Consider the following 18,692-nt stretch of genomic DNA (forward strand, 5'->3'; position numbering starts at 1 on the left):
AGGTATTAATTCTTCTTGAAATGTTTGGTAGAATTCCCCTGGGAAGCCATCTGGCCCTGGGCTTTTGTTTTTTGGGAGATTTTTGATGACTGCTTCAATTTCCTTAGTGGTTATAGGTCTGTTCAGGTTTTCTATTTCTTCCTGGTTCAGTTTTGGTAGTTGATACGTCTCTAGGAATGCATCCATTTCCTCCAGGTTATCGAATTTGCTGGCATAGAGTTGCTCATAATATGTTCTTATAATTGTTTGTATTTCTTTGGTGTTGGTTGTGATCTCTCCTCTTTCATTCATGATTTTGTTGATTTGGGTCCTTTCTCTTTTCTTTTTGATAAGCCTGGCCAGGGGTTTATCAATCTTGTTAATTCTTTCAAAGAACCAGCTCCTAGTTTCGTTGATCTGTTCTACTGTTCTTTTAGTTTCTATTTCATTGATTTCTGCTCTGATCTTTATTATTTCTCTTCTCCTGCTGGGTTTAGGCATTATTTGCTGTTCTTTCTCCAGCTCCTTTAGGGGTAGGGTTAGGTTGTGTACTTGAGACCTTCCTTGTTTCTTGAGAAAGGCTTGTATTGCTATATACTTTCCTCTTAGGACTGCCTTTGCTGCATCCCAAAGATTTTGAATAGTTATGTTTTCATTTTCATTGGTTTCCGTGTATTTTTTTAATTCTTCTTTAATTTCCTGGCTGACCCATTCATTCTTCAGTAGGATGCTTTTTAGCCTCCATGTATTTGAGTTCTTTCCGACTTTGCTCTTGTGATTGAGTTCTAGTTTCAAAGCATTGTGGTCTGAAAATAGGCAGGGAATGATCCCAATCTTTTGGTACTGGTTGAGACCTGATTTATGACCTAGGATGTGATCAATTCTGGAGAATGTTCCATGGGCAGTAGAGAAGAATGTGTATTCCTTTGCTTTGGGATGGAATGTTCTGAATATGTCTGTGAAGTCCATTTGGTCCAGTGTGTCATTTAAAGTCTTTATTTCCTTGTTAATCTTTTGCTTAGACGATCTGTCCATTTCAGTGAGGGGGGTGTTAAAGTCCCCCACTATTACTGTATTGTTGTCAATGTGTTTCTTTGCTTTTGTTATTAATTGCCTTATATAATTGGCTGCTCCCATGTTAGGAGCATAGATATTTACAATTGTTAGATCTTCTTGTTGGATAGACCCTTTAAGTAGGATATAGTGTCCTTCCTCATCTCTTATTACAGTCTTTGGTTTAAAATCTAATTTGTCTGATAGAAGGATTGCCACCCCAGCTTTCTTTTGGTGTCCATTAGCATGGTAAATGGTTTTCCACCCCCTCACTTTCAATCTGGGGGTGTCTTTGGGTCTAAAATGAGTCTCTTGCAGACAGCATATCGATGGGTCTTGTTTTTTAATCCAGTCTGATAGCCTGTGTCTTTTGATTGGGGCATTTAGCCCATTTACATTCAGGGTAACTACTGAAAGATAGGAATTTAGTGCCATTGTATTGCCTGTAAGGTGACTGTTACTGTATATTGTCTGTGTTCCTTTCTGGTCTATGTTGCTTTTAGGCTCTCTCTTTGCTTAGAGGACCCCTTTCAAGATTTCCTGTAGGGCTGTTTTGTGTTTGCAAATTCCTTTAGTTTTTGTTTGTCCTGGAAGCTTTTTATCTCTCCTTCTATTTTCAGTGACAGCCTAGCTGGATATAGTATTCTTGGCTGCATATTTTTCTCATTTAGTGCATATATCCTGCCAGTCCTTTCTGGCCTGCCAGGTCTCTGTGGATAGGTCTGTTGCCAATCTCATGTTTCTACCATTGTAGGTTACATATCTCTTCTCCTGAGCTGCTTTCAGGATTTTCTCTTTGTCTATGAGACTCATAAGTTTTACTATTAGATGTCGGGGTGTTGACCTATTTTTATTGAATTTGAGAGGGGTTCTCTATGCTTCCTGGATTTTGATGCCTGTTTCCTTCCCCAAATTAGGGAAGTTCTCTGCTATAATTTGCTCCATTATACCTTCTGCCCCTCTCTCTCTTTCTTCTTCTTCTGGGATCCCAATTATTCTAATACTGTTTCATCTTATGGTATCGCTTATCTCTCGAATTCTGCCCTCGTGATCCAGTAGTTGTTGATCTCTCTTTTTCTCAGCTTCTTTATTTTCCATCATTTGGTCTTCTATATCACTGATTCTCTCTTCTACCTCATTTATCCTAGCAGTTAGTGCCCCAATTTTTTTTTTTTTAGATTTTATTTATTTATTTGAGACAGAGAGAATGAGAGACAGAGAGCATGAGAGGGAGGAGGGTCAGAGGGAGAAGCAGACTCCCTGCCGAGCAGGGAGCCCGATGCGGAACTCGATCCTGGGACTCCAGGATCATGACTTGAGCCGAAGGCAGTAGCTTAACCAACTGAGCCACCCAGGCACCCCTGGTGCCCCCATTTTTTATTGCACCTCATTAATAGCCTTTTTGATTTCTACTTGGTTAGATTTTCGTTCTTTTACTTCTCCAGAAAGGGTTTCTCTAATAACTTCCATATTTTTTTGAAGCCCAGCTAGTATCTTTAAAGTGATGATTCTGAACTCTAGATCTGACATCGTACTAATGTCCGTATTGAGTAGGTCCCTGGCAGTCGGTACTACCTCTTGTTCTTTTTGTTGAGGTGATTTTTTCCGTCTTGTCATTTTGTGCAGAGGAGAATAGATTAACGAGAGAACAAAATGCTAGCAGGGTTACAACATCCCCAGAAAATAAAGAAAAGAAAGAAAAACTTATATATGTACAAAAATAAGGGTTGATATGATGAAGGGATGGAATATGACTGTAAAGATGGAAATTATAAAAAATTTTATAAAAGGAATTGATAAGAAGTTGTTTGAAAAAAGAAAGAAGAGGATTTAAAAAAAGAAAAAAGAAAAAAAAGGGAGAGAATGTGCTCAGGCAGGGGAGTAGAAAAACAGCATATACTAGAGATTTAGGGTATATTTTGATCTGTTAGAAGAAACTATCTCAAAATTTTAAAGAGAGAACAACTTATATATATATGCCAAAAATACGGGTAACTACTATGAAGGGATAGAATATGACTCTAAAAATGAAAAATAAAAATGTTTTTTAAAAAAGGGATTGATAAGATGTTGGTTGAAAAAGGGAAAAAGAAAAATTCAAAAAAAAAAAAAAGAAAAAAGAAAAAAAGTTAAAAAAAAACCACTTAACTTTGAAAGACTAAAGAATCATGGTAAAAAAGCCATGAATTCTATGTGCAGTATTCCCCTAGCGCTGGAGTTCTGCCGTTCTCATTGATCGGTAAACTTGGTCTTGGCTGACTGTTCTCGCTGATCTTCTGGGGGAGGGGCTGTTGCCGTGGTTCCCAAATGTTTTTGCCGGAGGCGGAAGTGCCCCGTCCTTGCCCCGTCCGGGCTAAGTAATCTGCTTGGGTTGCTCTCTGGAGTTTTTGTTCCCTGCGAGCTTTCCGTACAGCTTTGGAGGCGGAGAGTGAAAATGGCGGCCTCCCAATCTCCGCCGCGGAGGAGCCGAGAACTCGGGGCCCCGCTTCTCAGTGAGCCCCCAGAGAAAAGCCATCAGTCACTCCCGTCTCCCCGGTCTCCGGCCGCACTCCGTGCTCACCCGGCCTGTGACCGCGCATTTCTATCTCTGGCACCTGACCCCGTGTGGAGTCTCCAAACCCAGCAGATCCCTGCGGTGCGCTCCCGTGCCGCTCCTCCCGGGGGAGGAAGGTGAGTCTCCCCAGATCTGCCGCTTGTTGGGTCCCTGCTGGAGGAGCAGGGGCCCGACTGTGTCGCGGATCACAGTTTATGGCAACCCTGAGCTGAGAGCCCGCGCCTGGGCTCCGCCTCTGCAGCCAGCTTCCCTGCTCCGATACCTGGGAGCTCTGCCACACTCAGGCACCCCCGGTCTTTCTGTGACCCTGAGGGTCCTGAGGCCACACTGTCCCAGAGGGTTCCACCCCCCAGTTAGCCACCAGAGTGACGTCCCTCAGCGGAGCAGACTTTTAAAAGTTCCGATTTTGTGCTCCGCGGCTCTATCACTTGCCAGAAGCGGCCAACGGAGGCCCCTCCCCCGCCGTCTGTCCTCCCAAATATCGCCTCGGATTCACTTCTCCACATGTCCTACCTTCCAGAAAGTGGTCGCTTTTCTGATGAGAGAGTTGTTGCTCTTCTTTTCTTCGATCTTTTGAGTTCGTAGGTGTTCAGAATGGTTTGATCCCTATCCAGCTGAATTCCTGAGAGGAGAGGAAATCCAGGTCTCCTACTCCTCCGCCATCGTGCTCCGCCCCCCAAAAATTTTTTAATAGAACCATAAAACATCCACCCAGATGTCAGGCACGTTTATTTCTGAATCCCCCTCTGAGTTTTCACATTTGAACATAATGTCCTGACAGAAGCACATGCAGACCTGTTACTCCAACTTGGACCCTTCAAAGCACACACCCATGACCTGTGATGACTTCACAGAGTTGCTGCCCTGAAGGCCTCTGGAGAGAAACCATCACCCAGGGCTGTCTCTGAGCAAGGCAGGTAGAGTGACTTGAGTGCAGAGACAGAAACCATATGGGGTGGAATATAAATGAGGGAGAGAGGAAACCATATGCTGGAGATTTCCATGAGCAGAGAGGCCAGGGGTCTGAGCAAAAGTCCACAGCCTCTCTAGACCATGCTCCCAGCTCCACAACAGCAGTGATGCATCTGCCCTGCACCGGACATCTAGATCGTGAGCTCCAGGGAGAGGGATCGATACCAATCTGCTCTGAACCCGTCACAGATATGGCATGAGCTCCCATCAAACATTTGCTAAATGAACCCCTGGTTTTTCTAAGGCCTTTATTTATAGTTAACCTCTTAAAGTTGGTGATGGGAGAAGAAAACCATTTATTGAGCACCAACTATCTACTAGGCTCTATATTTGATACTTTACATATGTTACTTCATTTAACCTTTACTAAAATCCTACTGAGTAGTTATTATAATCTCCATTTTAGTGTTGTAAAAGGTATGCCTCAGAATGGTTAGCTAACTCATCAACATCCACTGAGCAGGAATTTGGGGGAAAGTACTACCCAGGACTGGCTGCTTTTCCTGGAAGCCATGCCTTCTCTGGCCTCTGAGTTCATCCTGCAATGGTAAGCACAAGAGAGTCGAAACAAAGGATTCTGAAACCTCTGCACACCAATACAGCAAGAATCTAGGACCCAAGAAAGAAATTCAAGAGGTCACGTGTTGAAGCAGTCACCTGATTTCTGCAAAAGTCTTTGATTTCTCCAGAGCTAAACCACTCCTTTCAAGGGTAACATAAACATCCAAGTTTCAGAAGTATCATGGACAAAAGCCAACAATTTTCAAAGAACCTAATGAGATTTGTAGGTCATTTTTGACCCTGGATATTCAAGAACAAGGAATTCATCTTCAACTAGTGCTAATTACTTAAAACCAACATTCAAACCAGCCCTGACTTTTGTGTGTTTATACTAAAATCCAGCAAAGAGTAACCACCATCACTTTGAATCACCCTTTAGGATGCTCTGCTCATAAATGGAAGGCTTCAGCAAAATAAAAGTATACATCAGATTAAACAGTAATTTCAATGTTTTTGACTTTATAATTTCTGTAATATTTGTTTTGATGTTAAAGCTATTTAAAAGCTATCAAAATAAGGAGTTAATAACTATATTTATGTTGTACATATTTAAGTAACCTTAAAATAAACACAATTTCAAGCAAATTGAAATTATTTCTTGTCCTTATTTAAAACGGGTATATACACTCCTCAGACATTAGGCTACCATAAAGTCTAAAAAAGATGATCACATCTGTCACAGTAGGAAAACTCTAGAAACAGTGCAGAATAGTTTAGAGGGAAGAAAATGGAGATACTCTCAGGACTTATTAAAAAACAACTTGAATTATGTATTACTTACATATAGAAAAAAATGTTATTAAATAAGGGTTAGGTTTGTAACTGAGGACCAGACACCAAGCTAAATAGGGCAGTGTAAAAACCAAGCACATACACCACAGTGTGTTCTGACAGCTCTCTTAGCAAATCTAACTTCTCTCAAGCCAGAGCATGCAGGATTTTACAAAAAGCTATTATTATCAATCATTTCTACATCTATTAAATTGCAAGTAGGAAGATCATCTGGGTTTCTCCCATGCACATCACAAAAGATTTCATGGAACTAACATAGACCCTGAGGTCAGAGAAAAATGGTAGAAGGATAAAGTCTAAGGGAGAGGAAAAAACTTTAGTAAAGCATTGAGATATTTAAAAATGTAAAAAAAAAAAAAAAAGCAAGTGGTCCAGTTTATCCAGAACTTCAGTTACAGCAAGAGAATAAAGGAAGAAAACACCAGGGAACTTTGAACTACAGGCTGAGGACTCTAGACTCTTTTTAGGAAGCAAGAAGAAGCCTTGAAAAGTTTGGGGGCAAGAGAAGGTATAATTAAAGCTGCACTTTAAAGACTGGCAGAACTAGAAAAGGGGGAGAATGGAGGCAGGAAGACAGACTGCCTCATTACCTTTTTCCATCTGCAGCATTTTACACATCTGGCAAGAGTTCTGTAAACATGGACTCAATAAAAGCTGCCCCAATAGGGGACTGCTTCACTAGCATCAGAGGACAGAGACATCTGAACTATAGCCAGAAGGAGGGCAACATCCCAGACTGGCAACATGTGAGGTCCTCTATGTTTTCCTTTCTAAAAAGCCCTCAATGTGTTGTCGTTTGGGAAATGCTGCCCATCATCTGCCCATTTGGGACCTTCATACTGCAAGTTTCATATTAAAGACTTTGAAAAGTTCTATAGTTAAGAAACCAATTTAATTTCTTCTTCCAGAATTTGGCCATGAATCCACCCCCCTCCACCACCACCCCTCTAATTGAGAAACAACTCTTCTAAAACAAGCATCCTCCAGGCAGATCTGGAAAGTGCGGACTAAGGTCATCCACAGTCAGCACACGGGTACAACCTCAAAGGGATCAGTAATAAGCTGAAAGTCTGGTCAGGATCCTTCAGGGCTATTCAGAGTCCTGGGTACAGTGTAGCTCCGTTCAAGCCTCCAAGTAAAGCCACATCCACCCCATACAGAGTCCCAGTGCTCTACCTGGCATGAAAGAATTCCACGGGAGAAAAATAAGCATCCCAACAATTCAAGTGATTCTTCCTTTTTGGTCATTAGTGGCTAAGAAAACCCAATCACCTAAATCCATAAAATAGCTCTCTTTCAGACACCTGAAGACTATTAAATCTACTCTCATCCTTCTCCTTTATGAGTGAAATAACCTTAATGTATTTAACAACTAGGTCTGATTATCCCTTTCACAAGAAAGACATAAATTCTACAGGAATTTGGTTCACTTATTTAGTCATCCAAGGACATACGTTTCTTTCAACACAGAATGAAATGATTCTAAAAGCCTAAGAAATTTAATTATACAAAACAGTATTTAAGGGCGGCATTGGAGGTGGGGAGGAGGCAGAATCTGAAACCAGCATCTTCTTTAGGATATAATAGTGATAACCCAGGCAGGATGCTTTCCAAGTCCTCAGAGAGTACAGTAAACCTCAGATGAAATCTCCATCACTATTAGGATGCTTCAACGGAGAGCTGACTGACCCAGCCTGGAAGGATTCCCATTTCTCTATGCTCAGAGGCACGGAGGGGCTGTTTTTACAAGAGTCTGATCTTGCTGGAGTCTGTCCATCTACATTATTGCTTCCATGAACTAAAGCCAGGCAGAAGGATTGCCCAAAAGAACAAAAACACTGAACCTAGGACACTTGAGGTTTCACTTGCCCAAATGAAATATCAGCATCGTTGTCCTAACTCGTGGCACTCAGGGAGCCTTACAGCATCATGCTGCAAAGAGCACCATAAGGTGCATTACTCTCATGACACCCTGTACTGCAGGCAGGGCTGGGGCATCTCCCAGCTGAATGGCAGGGACCGGCCACAGCAACTATGAGCAGGCAACTGGAGAAAAACTGAGCTCAGCACAGTCTTAGAAGCTAGGCCCACCCAATCCCTTTGAAAATTCAATCATAAACCTTAATAAAGTTCACATCTTTGGACTCCATAATTCTAATTCTGGGAACTTAACCTAAGAAAATGGCCCAATACATAGAAGAGCTTTTTACACAACGGTGTTCATCAAAGCATTATTTATAAGGGCAAAAGCTGTCAAAAACTGTAATGTCTAATAATAAGAGCACAATTTAAAGAGTCAAGTACACATACATAAAAGAATACTATGTAGCAACTTTAAAACACATATATAAAGAAAATACTGGGGTGCCTGGGTGGCTCAGTTGGTCGAGTGTCCGACTCTTGATTTCAGCTTGGGTCGTGATCTCCAGGTCATGAGATTGAGCCCCAAGTCAGGTTCCGTGCTCGGCGGGGGGTGGGGGGGGCCTGGTTGGGATTCTGCCCTTCTCCCCACCCATGCATGCTCTCTAAATTAATTAATTAATTAATTAATTAAAATCTTTTTGAAAAAATGTTCATAATATAATGTTAAAGGGGAATGATCAGCCACAGGAAGAAATTTATGCAGGAAAGAAAAGATTGAAAAGACATAACCTAGATGTTAACAGTGGAAAGCTTCATATGGCAAGACTGTATGTATGGGTAATTATTTTTCTAATTGCAATTTTCCTGTGCTTTCCAAATCTGCCTACAATGAACAGGTATTACTTGTAAAAGAGAAAATTAAGGTTTTTTGTTATAAAATAGTATCTAAATGATTAAAATCATTTCTAAATTATATGTGCTGAGGGGTGCCTGGGTGACTCAGTCAGTTAATCGTCTGCCTTCAGCTCAGGTAATGATCCCAGGGTCCTGGAATTGAGCCCCACATCGGGCTCCCTGGCAGGGAGCCTATTTCTCCCTCTCCCTCTGCCGCTCCCTCTGCTTGTGCTCTCTCTCTCTGTTAAATAAATAAATAAAATCTTTAAAAAAAAATAAATTATATGTGCTGAGAAAATTTAAAACAATGTATAAATTCCTATATGTGAGGAATAGCCTAAGAAAATCATAATTAGGAGGATGAAATTGCAATATGTACCCATGTATGTAAACCTACATTCACACATGAAATAAGATGTAAGAGGGGACTTTGAAAAACAGGCAAACCAGCACTGGCATGGTGAGGAAGCGGCTTCCAAGCTCCCACGAGCCATCACAATAATTGCACGCACTCCAAAACAAGCAATGGGCTTGCCATGCAAACACAGCTTCACACTGGTCTCCCAGGCTTCCCTCCCAGCCAGACTGCAGCCCCTAAGCCCTTCTTTAATAGGAATCCTGAGCCCCCCAGGCTCCCATCAGCAAGGCAATTGAAACATAAAACATAAACTGACAAATCTTCTTAAGTGGAGGTATGGCTAACTATATAGTGATTTTTGTCATGCTCTAAAACAAGATTTAAAGCCAAGGAAAAATGCCTTAACCCCTTCACCATTTTAAATATCTCAGGCAAGACTCTTTTCCACTGGCCTAGAGAATCCACAAAATCAGTGCACTTTCAATTCCAGAAACTAAGACATTAGCACCTTTAGTTGCCCTGGGATAAGGAAAGACGAAAGTCGGGCTACTGGGTGGCTCAGCGGGTTAAAGCATCTGCCTTCAGCTCAGGTCATGATCCGGGGGTCCTGGGATCAAGTCCCGCATCAGGCTCCCTACTCGGGGGGAAAGGAGTCTGCTTCTCCCTCTGCCCCTCCCCCCACTTGTGCTCGCTTTCTCTCTCTCCCTCTCAAAAATAATTAATTAATTAAAAAAAAAAAGACAAAAGTCAAGAAACATAAGAACAGCAAACCAACTAAGAGGGTGGGCACCAGCCTCCTACTCACCTCTAAGACTACACAGCTTTACCCCACTACTTGGGCAGGGACAGAGGATCGTCCTTTTCATTTTACATCATAAGTAACTTTGACCAACTATATAGGGAAAGATGGATGAGAAGAGCAGGCAAAGAATAAAAAATGATGAGCCCAGTCCACAGGGACCCACTTCCAGAGAAGGCTACATACATACATCTCCTTTATCCTACCACTGGTTATTTCCCAAGAGATACTGGGAAGCTAAAACCATTGTTCTACAGGTTCTCGTGGGCCCAACTCTTACAGCTAATATTCAATAATTGACAGCTTCTTTAAGAATGCACAGATTAGGGGCACCTGGGTGGCTCGTCGGTTAAGCATCCAACTCTTGGTTTCGGCTCAGGTCATGATCTCGCTGTTGTGGGATGGAGCCCCGCGTTGGGCTCTGCGCTCAGCATGGAGTCTGCTTCAGATTCTCACTCCCTCTCCTGCCCACTGTCTCTCTCTCTCTCTCTCTCTCAAATAAATAAATAAATAAAATCTTAAAAAAAAAAAAAAGAATGTGAGATTAGTTAATTCAATCACTTCTGTTGAGGAAATGGGACAAGCCAGTTCCTTTTTTCAAGAACTGACTCTCCCAACCTACCCTCTCCTCTAAACACCACTCTTTGTACAGTGCTGGCTCTCACAGCTTGCCAGGCTTTCATACGCACTAGGTACTTGGGAATCTTGTTAGGATATGTCCTGGTTTAGCAGGGCCAGGTGATACAGAGGTTAATTAAATCCCAATCTCTGATGAGGAGACCCAGGCAGTGGTAAGGCTCCCTAGGTGACCCTCATGTGCAGCTGAGGTTGCACACACAGTGCTAGAAGATTTGGAGAGGCTGCCAGCTCAGTCCAACTGCTGGCTTTGCTGAGTGGACCCCTGCACCAATAATATCAGCATACTAACAATGTCTCAGAGTTGTGAAGACAGACAGAGTTAAGGCAGATAAAGCACATGGTAAGTTCTCTAAAACATTGGCCAAGGATATTATTTTACTACTGCTACCAATATGATTATTATTCAGGTAGGCCAATGCAACTAGGAGGAGGCCAAATTTGTAAGGAAACAGAGTTCTTGGGTAAACTATAAGTTAAAAGAAGTTAAGAAAATATGAGCTGGGGAGAAGCCTTGAGAGGGTGGCTAAGAGCAAATGCGTGAGGAAGTGACCAGGGTCCTGTGCATAGCCCACAACCAGGGTAACAGTCATAATTATAGCTGCCATTTTCTTGGGCCTTAATGTTTCAGGTACTGTCCTAACTACTGTGAATTCTCCAGGCAGAACCCAGGGGTTTCCATTATTCAGAGTCAACTGTCTCAAGGCCCCAGGCACCAGCCGGCCTGGGATCCTGACAGGGGCGGTGAGTATGCTTCCTTTCTCCTCAGAGCAGAGGAGCTATAGAGCAACCCAAAAGCAGTGAGGACTGGACACAACTGCATTAAGTGTGAACCATGGCAGACCAATGCCAGGCTCAGGAGAGACTGTGTCTAGAATCCAGTGGGGCAGCCCTGTCACCTCCACTCCCTGGTCAGGCCCCTCTCAAGGGCTGACTGCCCAAGAAGGCACTGGCAATAAGGCAGGAGTCTCAGGAGCCAGGCAGGAGGAGGCAACAACTACAGGAGCTTTCCACCTCCTGAGAAGGCAGTGACACAGCTGGAGAGCGTGCAGACAAGGCTAGTCTACATGTTGAACCATATGCTGCTCTTTACTCTAGTTCTTTTTGTTCCCTCTTCCTCTCAGAATTGCCTTAAGAGCTTCTTTCCATGCACCTCCTAGGTGCCCTTCCTCCCCAGCTGTCTCCCAGGGAGAGGGGAAGAAGAGTTTGAAGGCCTGGCCACTTCACAGAGATGTTTTGTGTCACGGCCCTATATGCCACCCTCCACACAGAAGAGTGACAGTGACATCCCACGAAGGCGCAGCTCATGAGACTGAAACAGCTGAAGTGTACTCATTAAGGGAGGCCAAGAAGGCAGGGTTTCCAGTCAGCCAGGCTGGAAGTCTGAAGATGGTTCTAAAGCACTCAACTCTGTGTGCTCTTCTGAATCTACATTTAAATACTGTTTCATTCATTTTCAAAGGGCCGTGACCACCCTAAGAGGACCTTCCTCAGAACAGCCCCCAAGATGAGGGCTCCCACCTTACAGATGCAGATGCTGACAGGTCTAAGGAGCTCACTCAAATGTGTGAGCACAGAGAGCAAGAAGGACTGGACTGGGCAACCAGGCTCAACACTGTAACTCCACATCAGGAAACAGCTAAGGCCTGGAAAGCACTGAACTCCATATTCAGCATCCCACATATGTAGTCTCATTTTTCCTCAGAGCAGCACCACCACTGAGAGCTGAACGTGACCATCTTCATTTACAAATAGGCAAAGGGAAACATAAAGGAGCTCAATGACTGTCCAACGGCAGAGCTCTAGTCAGGGAAGAAGGCAGAGTTCAATCCAAGTTCATGTGGCCCTCAGACTGAGCTGCCACCTCTCCAAGCACCCAACAACCTGACCTGCTCTCTCCACAAAATTTGAAATGCTGCAAACTTTCAGGTCTGGTCACTTCTCATGATTATTCTACCATCTTTCCTTTTTAAAAAAAAAACAAAAAACAAAAAACCCTCTTTTTATGTAGAAATGTTTCTTCTGGATTCCATGAATTTCTTCAACTTCACAGCCCCCATTTTATAAATAAGGAGCCAGAGGCCCAGAAGGATTAAATGCCTTACTGGGATGATAAGTGAATCAGACAAGAAAGAAGGACCCAAATTCAAAAGGCCCTGTGTTTCAGGCCATGGCTCTGGGGCATCAGCCAGACTAAGTGATTCCCTGCAAAATGTGCAAACTGGAAGCCAGGGGGCAAAGCAATGTCAAATAGTGATGTGGGCCTTCCCCATTAGCTCACTTATATGAAAAGAATCCTAAGGACATGGTCAGTTCAGCAGAACTGCCATCCCACCGCCATTTGCACATGAATAAATCAGAGAAGGAAAACTAAAGATGGGGAGGGAGAAGTTACTCATCATCAATAACTTTATTCCCTCAGTCTTCCCAGTTCTGTAAAGAAAAACATACCCCCATACATTGCTCGCAAGTGACATTTCCTTTAGAGAACAATGACTTGCAGGACATTGTGTGTGCCATATTACTCAACAAAAGCAGAATCATAAAATGTCAAATGCTTTTCAAATTCCTATTTAGAGAGCAGAAAAACATACTATTATTTTGTCAAAATCAGTTACCATGGCAGCCTGAGCCCCTTGACTCTGTTTGGCCTTCAGTTCATAAATGCAAATGCACACTCATTTTATAGAGTTGTTTGGTATTTTATTACCTACCAACTAAGAGTTGAAACAAACTTTTAAGTGTGGAGGATTCTCACCTGTGAAAGCATTTGTGGCCTGATAATCAGTTTCCTGCATACTGCTCCCCAGACAAGCCTGTGCTCCAACTCTTAAGCTATCCTGTCAAGAGGAAACCGCCTGGGCGAGGCCTCAGGTCACTTCCATCTTAGCTTGTCGGAGTCCATCGCTTTGCCCCGTCCGGCTTTTGGTAGCATCTGATGCCCACCTGCCCTGCTCCCAGACCCTGAGAGCAGGCAGTACCTGGGACAGCACCCAGTCCAGCAGCGTGCACACTTGGGGCACACAGTCACGTCAGCCGTCCAGCCAAAGAGTGAAGGCCATGGTGAGCCCAGGAGCAGAGGAAGCTGTCCCGCTGACACCTGCTTTCCCACCTTAGAGTGAGGCCCTCCTCAGCCACTTGACAGCCAGCATCCTCCACGGGTCTCAGCCGCTCTAAGGGAGCTCAGTATGGTCTGATCTGCTGCTCTCTGTGCTTCTCCTCTCCCCTTGCTGAAATTAAAAAGAAAGAGATCACTTTCCTGATGACTTGTAGGAGCATTAAATTTAGTAGACCCGTAGAGGCCAAAAAAAGAGAGAGAAAAGAAAATGCCACCCAGAGTGGTATTCATGGCCATGCTATGGGCACTAGGGGAGCTCTGGAGAGGGTAGCAGGTGCAACACCTTTTCCTGAGTGTCTGTGAAGGGGCAGGGAGCAGAGGTAGCTTTGACTTGCACCCCCAAAAAAGACAGAATTAGACAGTAGTATCACAGTTAATAAGATATAGCATACCATGAGTACTTAAACTTAATGAATAGGTAAAAAACTTATTTTAATTAAAAAATCATTTATGCAAATGATGATTTTGAAGTGCTTGAAAATGTAACAAAACATTTTTTCTCTGAATTGAAACATTTCACATAAAATGACCAACACACACAGTACCAGCATCCTAAAGTCCTACACTAACTTCTAAAGTAAACCTAATCACATGTACTATACCTATCAATTTTAGGAAATGAAATTGCCAGAAAAAAACAAAAACCTCCTTGCCCTACAAACCCTTGCTTTTCTTTACCCTTTGCTTTCAATGCACAGAAATGCTAGACTTTATTTGTTCTCTGTTTCTAAACTCAGAGACAATCTGAAGTGTGATAAGGTGTTTGTTGTTGTTCTTGGGCTTTCTGTTTATTTCATTTTGTTTCATTGCAAAAGGTATGCTACCTCACTTTATTTTTTTTTAAGACTTTATTTATTTACTTGTCCGAGGAGAGAGAGCGCACACAAGCGGGGGGGGTGGCAGGCAGAGGGAGAAGCAGGCTCCCTGCTGAGCAAGGAGTTCAAGGCAGGACTTGATCCCAGGACCCTGGGATCATGACCTGAGCTGAAGGCAGATGCTTAACTGACTAAGCCACCCACTTAGTCTTGCTACCTCACTTTAAAAAAAAAAAAATCAAGCTATCCTATATCACATTTCAAATGACTATGGGAAAGACTAAGGCAAATGTGGACAGAAATAGAAATTTTTTTCTTTTCTTTCTTTTACCATCTTTATCACACTCACCAATTCTTAACTTTACTTCTTCTAAAAGAGAAGTAGGGTGAGAGGTGTGTAACAGCTCATTTTGGGGTTTCAGGCATAGCATTGGCATGGATTTTTAGGATTTTTAGGGCATGATGTATGTGGTTCCCAATAAAGACCAGAGGGACACAACTGTATTATCTTATTAATGAATTTTATATTCCTGCATACAGTCTCCAATATATGCAATTTTTAAGTTAAAATTTAACTGTAACTGCCAGAAAATGTTTTCTTAATAGCCACTAACAACACAGATACCCTTTCTAGAAATATACAAGAAAGAGGTGAGGGTGCCCAGGACCTGAAGACTGTTCTGTTCAGTAAGGGACCCAATCATCCAAGACAGGGCCAGGAACCCAGCCACACTCAGTAAGAAAGTGTCAGATGACCCAACAGTCTGGGGAACAGAGGTGGATGATTAGGACCCAGAAATAGCAGAGGCAAAGCACATCTGCTTTCACAGCTTAATAACCAACAGAGAATCAGAAAAAAGGCTGAGAAACAGAACAAATAGCATCTCATCCACTTTTCCCATCTAACCCTCTCCTATGGCTCTTGCTCATAATTCTGCTCACCTTCCAATCTCAGCTCAAATGACCCTCATCAGAGAGGTTTCCTTGATCATCCCCCAGGCTAAAGTCAGAGTCTGGCTACTTGCCAGAGTCATGGCTGCATGCAGGGGTCTTGAAAACTTAGCACCCATCTCTCTTGCTGGACTGTAAGTGCCATGAGGACAAGGACAGTGATTGGCTGACTTTCCATTTCCCCTCAGCAGCTAAGACACTGCCTGATGCCTGTGTCTGCTGAATGAATGGAAGAGTGGATGAAAGGCCATCAGCGTTCAGAGGGGTACACACAGAGGAGTTCGCAAACACTTCCAAGACAAACCCACCCCGAGCAGTGAATTGAAGGCAGCATTTCCTGGCTGAGAGGCTACTCTACGGTGCTGGCTCTGACCTGTGAACTGGGAGGGCTCTGAGCCTGTGAACTGGGAGGGCTTTTCCTACCACCCACTGGTCAAGGTGAGACAGTGATTACCAGCGATAATTCTTACTGCAATCACACTTCACAGAACATCCTATCCAATAGAGGCCCTTAGAGAACATTGCTTGAAATCCCCTCAAACCAACAGAGGCCCTTAGAGAACATTGCTTGAAATCCCCTCAAACCACAGAGGAAAAACTCTAATCCCAGAGAGGTTAGATAACGCCAAAAACTACTGTGCAGTAGAGTCAGGACTAATGCCTGTGTCTCTTGCCTCTCCAACCAACTGTTCTTCCCATGCTACCTCTGAACGTCAAGTAAACCTAAATGGTAAATAAATTCCCTAAACCGAAATGCCTTAAACCTGACAATATTCAAATCAGAGAAATCAAGGGGGAGAAAATGAAGAAAGAGTAAAGAGAGAAAGGCAATTTACCCAGGACGCAGGTTCACAGAGTAATCCTGAGCCTCACATTCAAGAGCCCCCAGTACAGCAAGCAGGCTAACATCATCCTGTCTTCTACACACACACACACACACACACACACACACACACACACGTTCTATTTATACTGGGAAGATGGGTAGGCCTAACCAGAAAATAAATTAATTCAATACTGCACTTGAAAATGTCATCAAGTCCCTCCCATAATAGAGCAACAGTTACTAAGGAAATAGAGCACACCGAACGGAAAAACATCCCCACAGGAAGGAACACTTTTTAAAAAATGAACACCCACAAAACCTAACCAAGTAAGTTATAGAATATGTTTGCTTTACCACTTATTCATAAAAACTTACATGAAATGCAGTCTCCTAGGAATCACTGAGGAATGAAAACTGCATTCATCAGATCACAGCTTTCACAAAATTACACTACAAAAATAGACATATGCAATTCAGGAAACATTAGGGTCACACACTAGGCATAAAGGCCAAAATCCAGAAGCAAAGTGAAATAACAATCTTTTTTAAAAATCTAGTAACATTCAAGAAACTTGTAGTGTGTAAGGAATAAACACTGCAGTTTCATTTTTTATTTCCTCTAACTGTGGACAGACTGCTTCACTGGCTGAGTGTCGGTTACCTAGGTGATGGCTAGACTGAGCAGCCTAACGGGCTCCAGGCCGAAGGGACTCAGGGAGTTGAGGCCCCATGCCTGTGTCTGATGATTTGTCACTGCTCTATCCACCAAAGAAGTCCTAGGGAAAAAGGAACACTAAGAGATGAAGAGACAGCTCTAACCTTGACACCCCCCCCAAAAAAACATAAAAATTAACACATTAAGAGTTAAGTACTGTACTGCTCACTGAAAAAAATCTCAACTACTGGCAGGCTCACTTAAGTTTAAAGTGATAATGGACTTTCAGCAAGACAGGTGTAAGAAAAAGTAGAGAGAAGAAACCTGAGGATCTATTTCCAACCAGAGTTTGAATCAGGTGTCACCCTGGGAGAGAGATGTCACACTTTCCCACATGAGCTCCTCTACCTCATGAACAAGATAGCCTGGACCTTGGCAAGTGCCCATGAGTCTCAACATTTCCTCACAGCAAAAAAAGTATGTCCTTGGAAAAACATGGCCCCTACCCTCAAGGTAGCCATGGGGCAGAGAGCACCAGACAGGGCATCCTTCCCCTGGTTCTGGGCCCACTTACAGGACTTGGTCAAGTCCCTCAGCCTGTCAGCTTCCACTTACTCATTTTAAAGTGAGAACATGAAACTTGAGGTGCCTTCTGATCCTGAGTATTCTCCTGTGGCCCTGTCTCTGGTTGAGGGAGACAGGACAATGTGTATGAAAAGAACATAATGACCAAACACAGAAAATCTGCACATAAACCCAAGTCTGAGAACAAGTCAGAGAAATGAGCTGCCTATAACCAGGGGAGGCTGAACTGAGGTGATGTAGATCCTTCACACTACTTTTAATTTCTATGATTCAGGGGTACAAACAATCTGAGGTTGTGTTATAAAAGCTATAAAGCCATCCTAGCTCTGAGTAGCTTGATGGGCTCCAGATAGGTAGGTCATCATTTTAGGAAGCAAGTACAAAATCTAAAACACTCATTTCAAATATACACACAAGCTGCAAAAGGAAAAAGCAGCAATTATATTAGAATATCCTTTAAAATGTCACTTTGGCAAATACGACACTAGATAAATCCTGAAGGATCTATAGTCTGAGCCTCTATACTCCAACCAAATTGGAGAACGTTTCCCCCTAAATAAGTTAGTAGGATAACTGTCCCTAGTGATTCAGTTAAGTTTATAACTATCTTCTCATACTATTTAGGAATAAAGGAAGCAATAAGCGGTCATCTACCCCACCCCTTTATTTTATGGAGGAGACTGAGGCTCCAGGAGGAGAGGGAATGCGTTGAAAGTGACTGTGATAATAAAGGCCGTGCTGGGAACGAAACCAGGTGTCAGTCTAGGCCCAAGCTCCAAGTTCCTCCGTGCACACAAACTGGCCAAAAGGAAGAAGCTAAGAAACGGATGCAGCACAGACCAATAGCCAATGGAGATCAAGGAATGCTGAGATGATTTCCACTTTCCCAGGCCCAAATTGGCCTATGCCCACACTACCAACATGCTGAAAAGAAAAGGCAAGGAAGGGTCAGGGGCTTGGCACAGAATCAGAATGTGCACTGAAGGTTACCTGACCTAGTGTGAGCACATCATGGTCACCTCAGCTGTGAACCCCAGCCAAGCAGAAGCTGGCTATGAGAGAAATGGTTACCCCTCCCAGCCTGGTGTGAGACGTACAGACTGGCCACACCAAGGAGTTGGGCTCTGAGATGTTCCACACCTAGCACGCTCCCCCATCCCAACTGTCTTCAGATAAAATTAGCTTACAATGGGCATGACAGGCAAAGAAAAAGGGGCTCCCACAGGAAACTAACCAGCGTGAGCAGTAAGGCAGGGGAGCTGTCCTCTGGTTCCTTTGGTA

The 18,692-nt window shown here is 43.2% G+C and overlaps 1 protein-coding gene across 2 annotated transcripts in view; it reads right to left on the bottom strand.

Moving 5' to 3' along the window:
* Positions 1 to 13,262, bottom strand: part of LDLRAD4 (low density lipoprotein receptor class A domain containing 4) — a 280,457-nt gene extending 267,195 nt beyond the window's left edge. For both annotated transcript variants that reach the window (XM_021683042.1, XM_021683043.1), the window contains exon 1: positions 13,220 to 13,262. In XM_021683042.1, coding sequence (XP_021538717.1) covers positions 13,220 to 13,259 — 40 coding nt within the window. In that variant the 5' untranslated portion in view covers positions 13,260 to 13,262. The remainder of the gene's footprint in view (positions 1 to 13,219) is intronic.
* Between the last annotated feature and the right edge of the window lie 5,430 nt (positions 13,263 to 18,692).

Source organism: Neomonachus schauinslandi, chromosome 14, assembly GCF_002201575.2.
Source record: "Neomonachus schauinslandi chromosome 14, ASM220157v2, whole genome shotgun sequence".
Classification (NCBI taxonomy): Eukaryota; Metazoa; Chordata; class Mammalia; order Carnivora; family Phocidae; genus Neomonachus; species Neomonachus schauinslandi.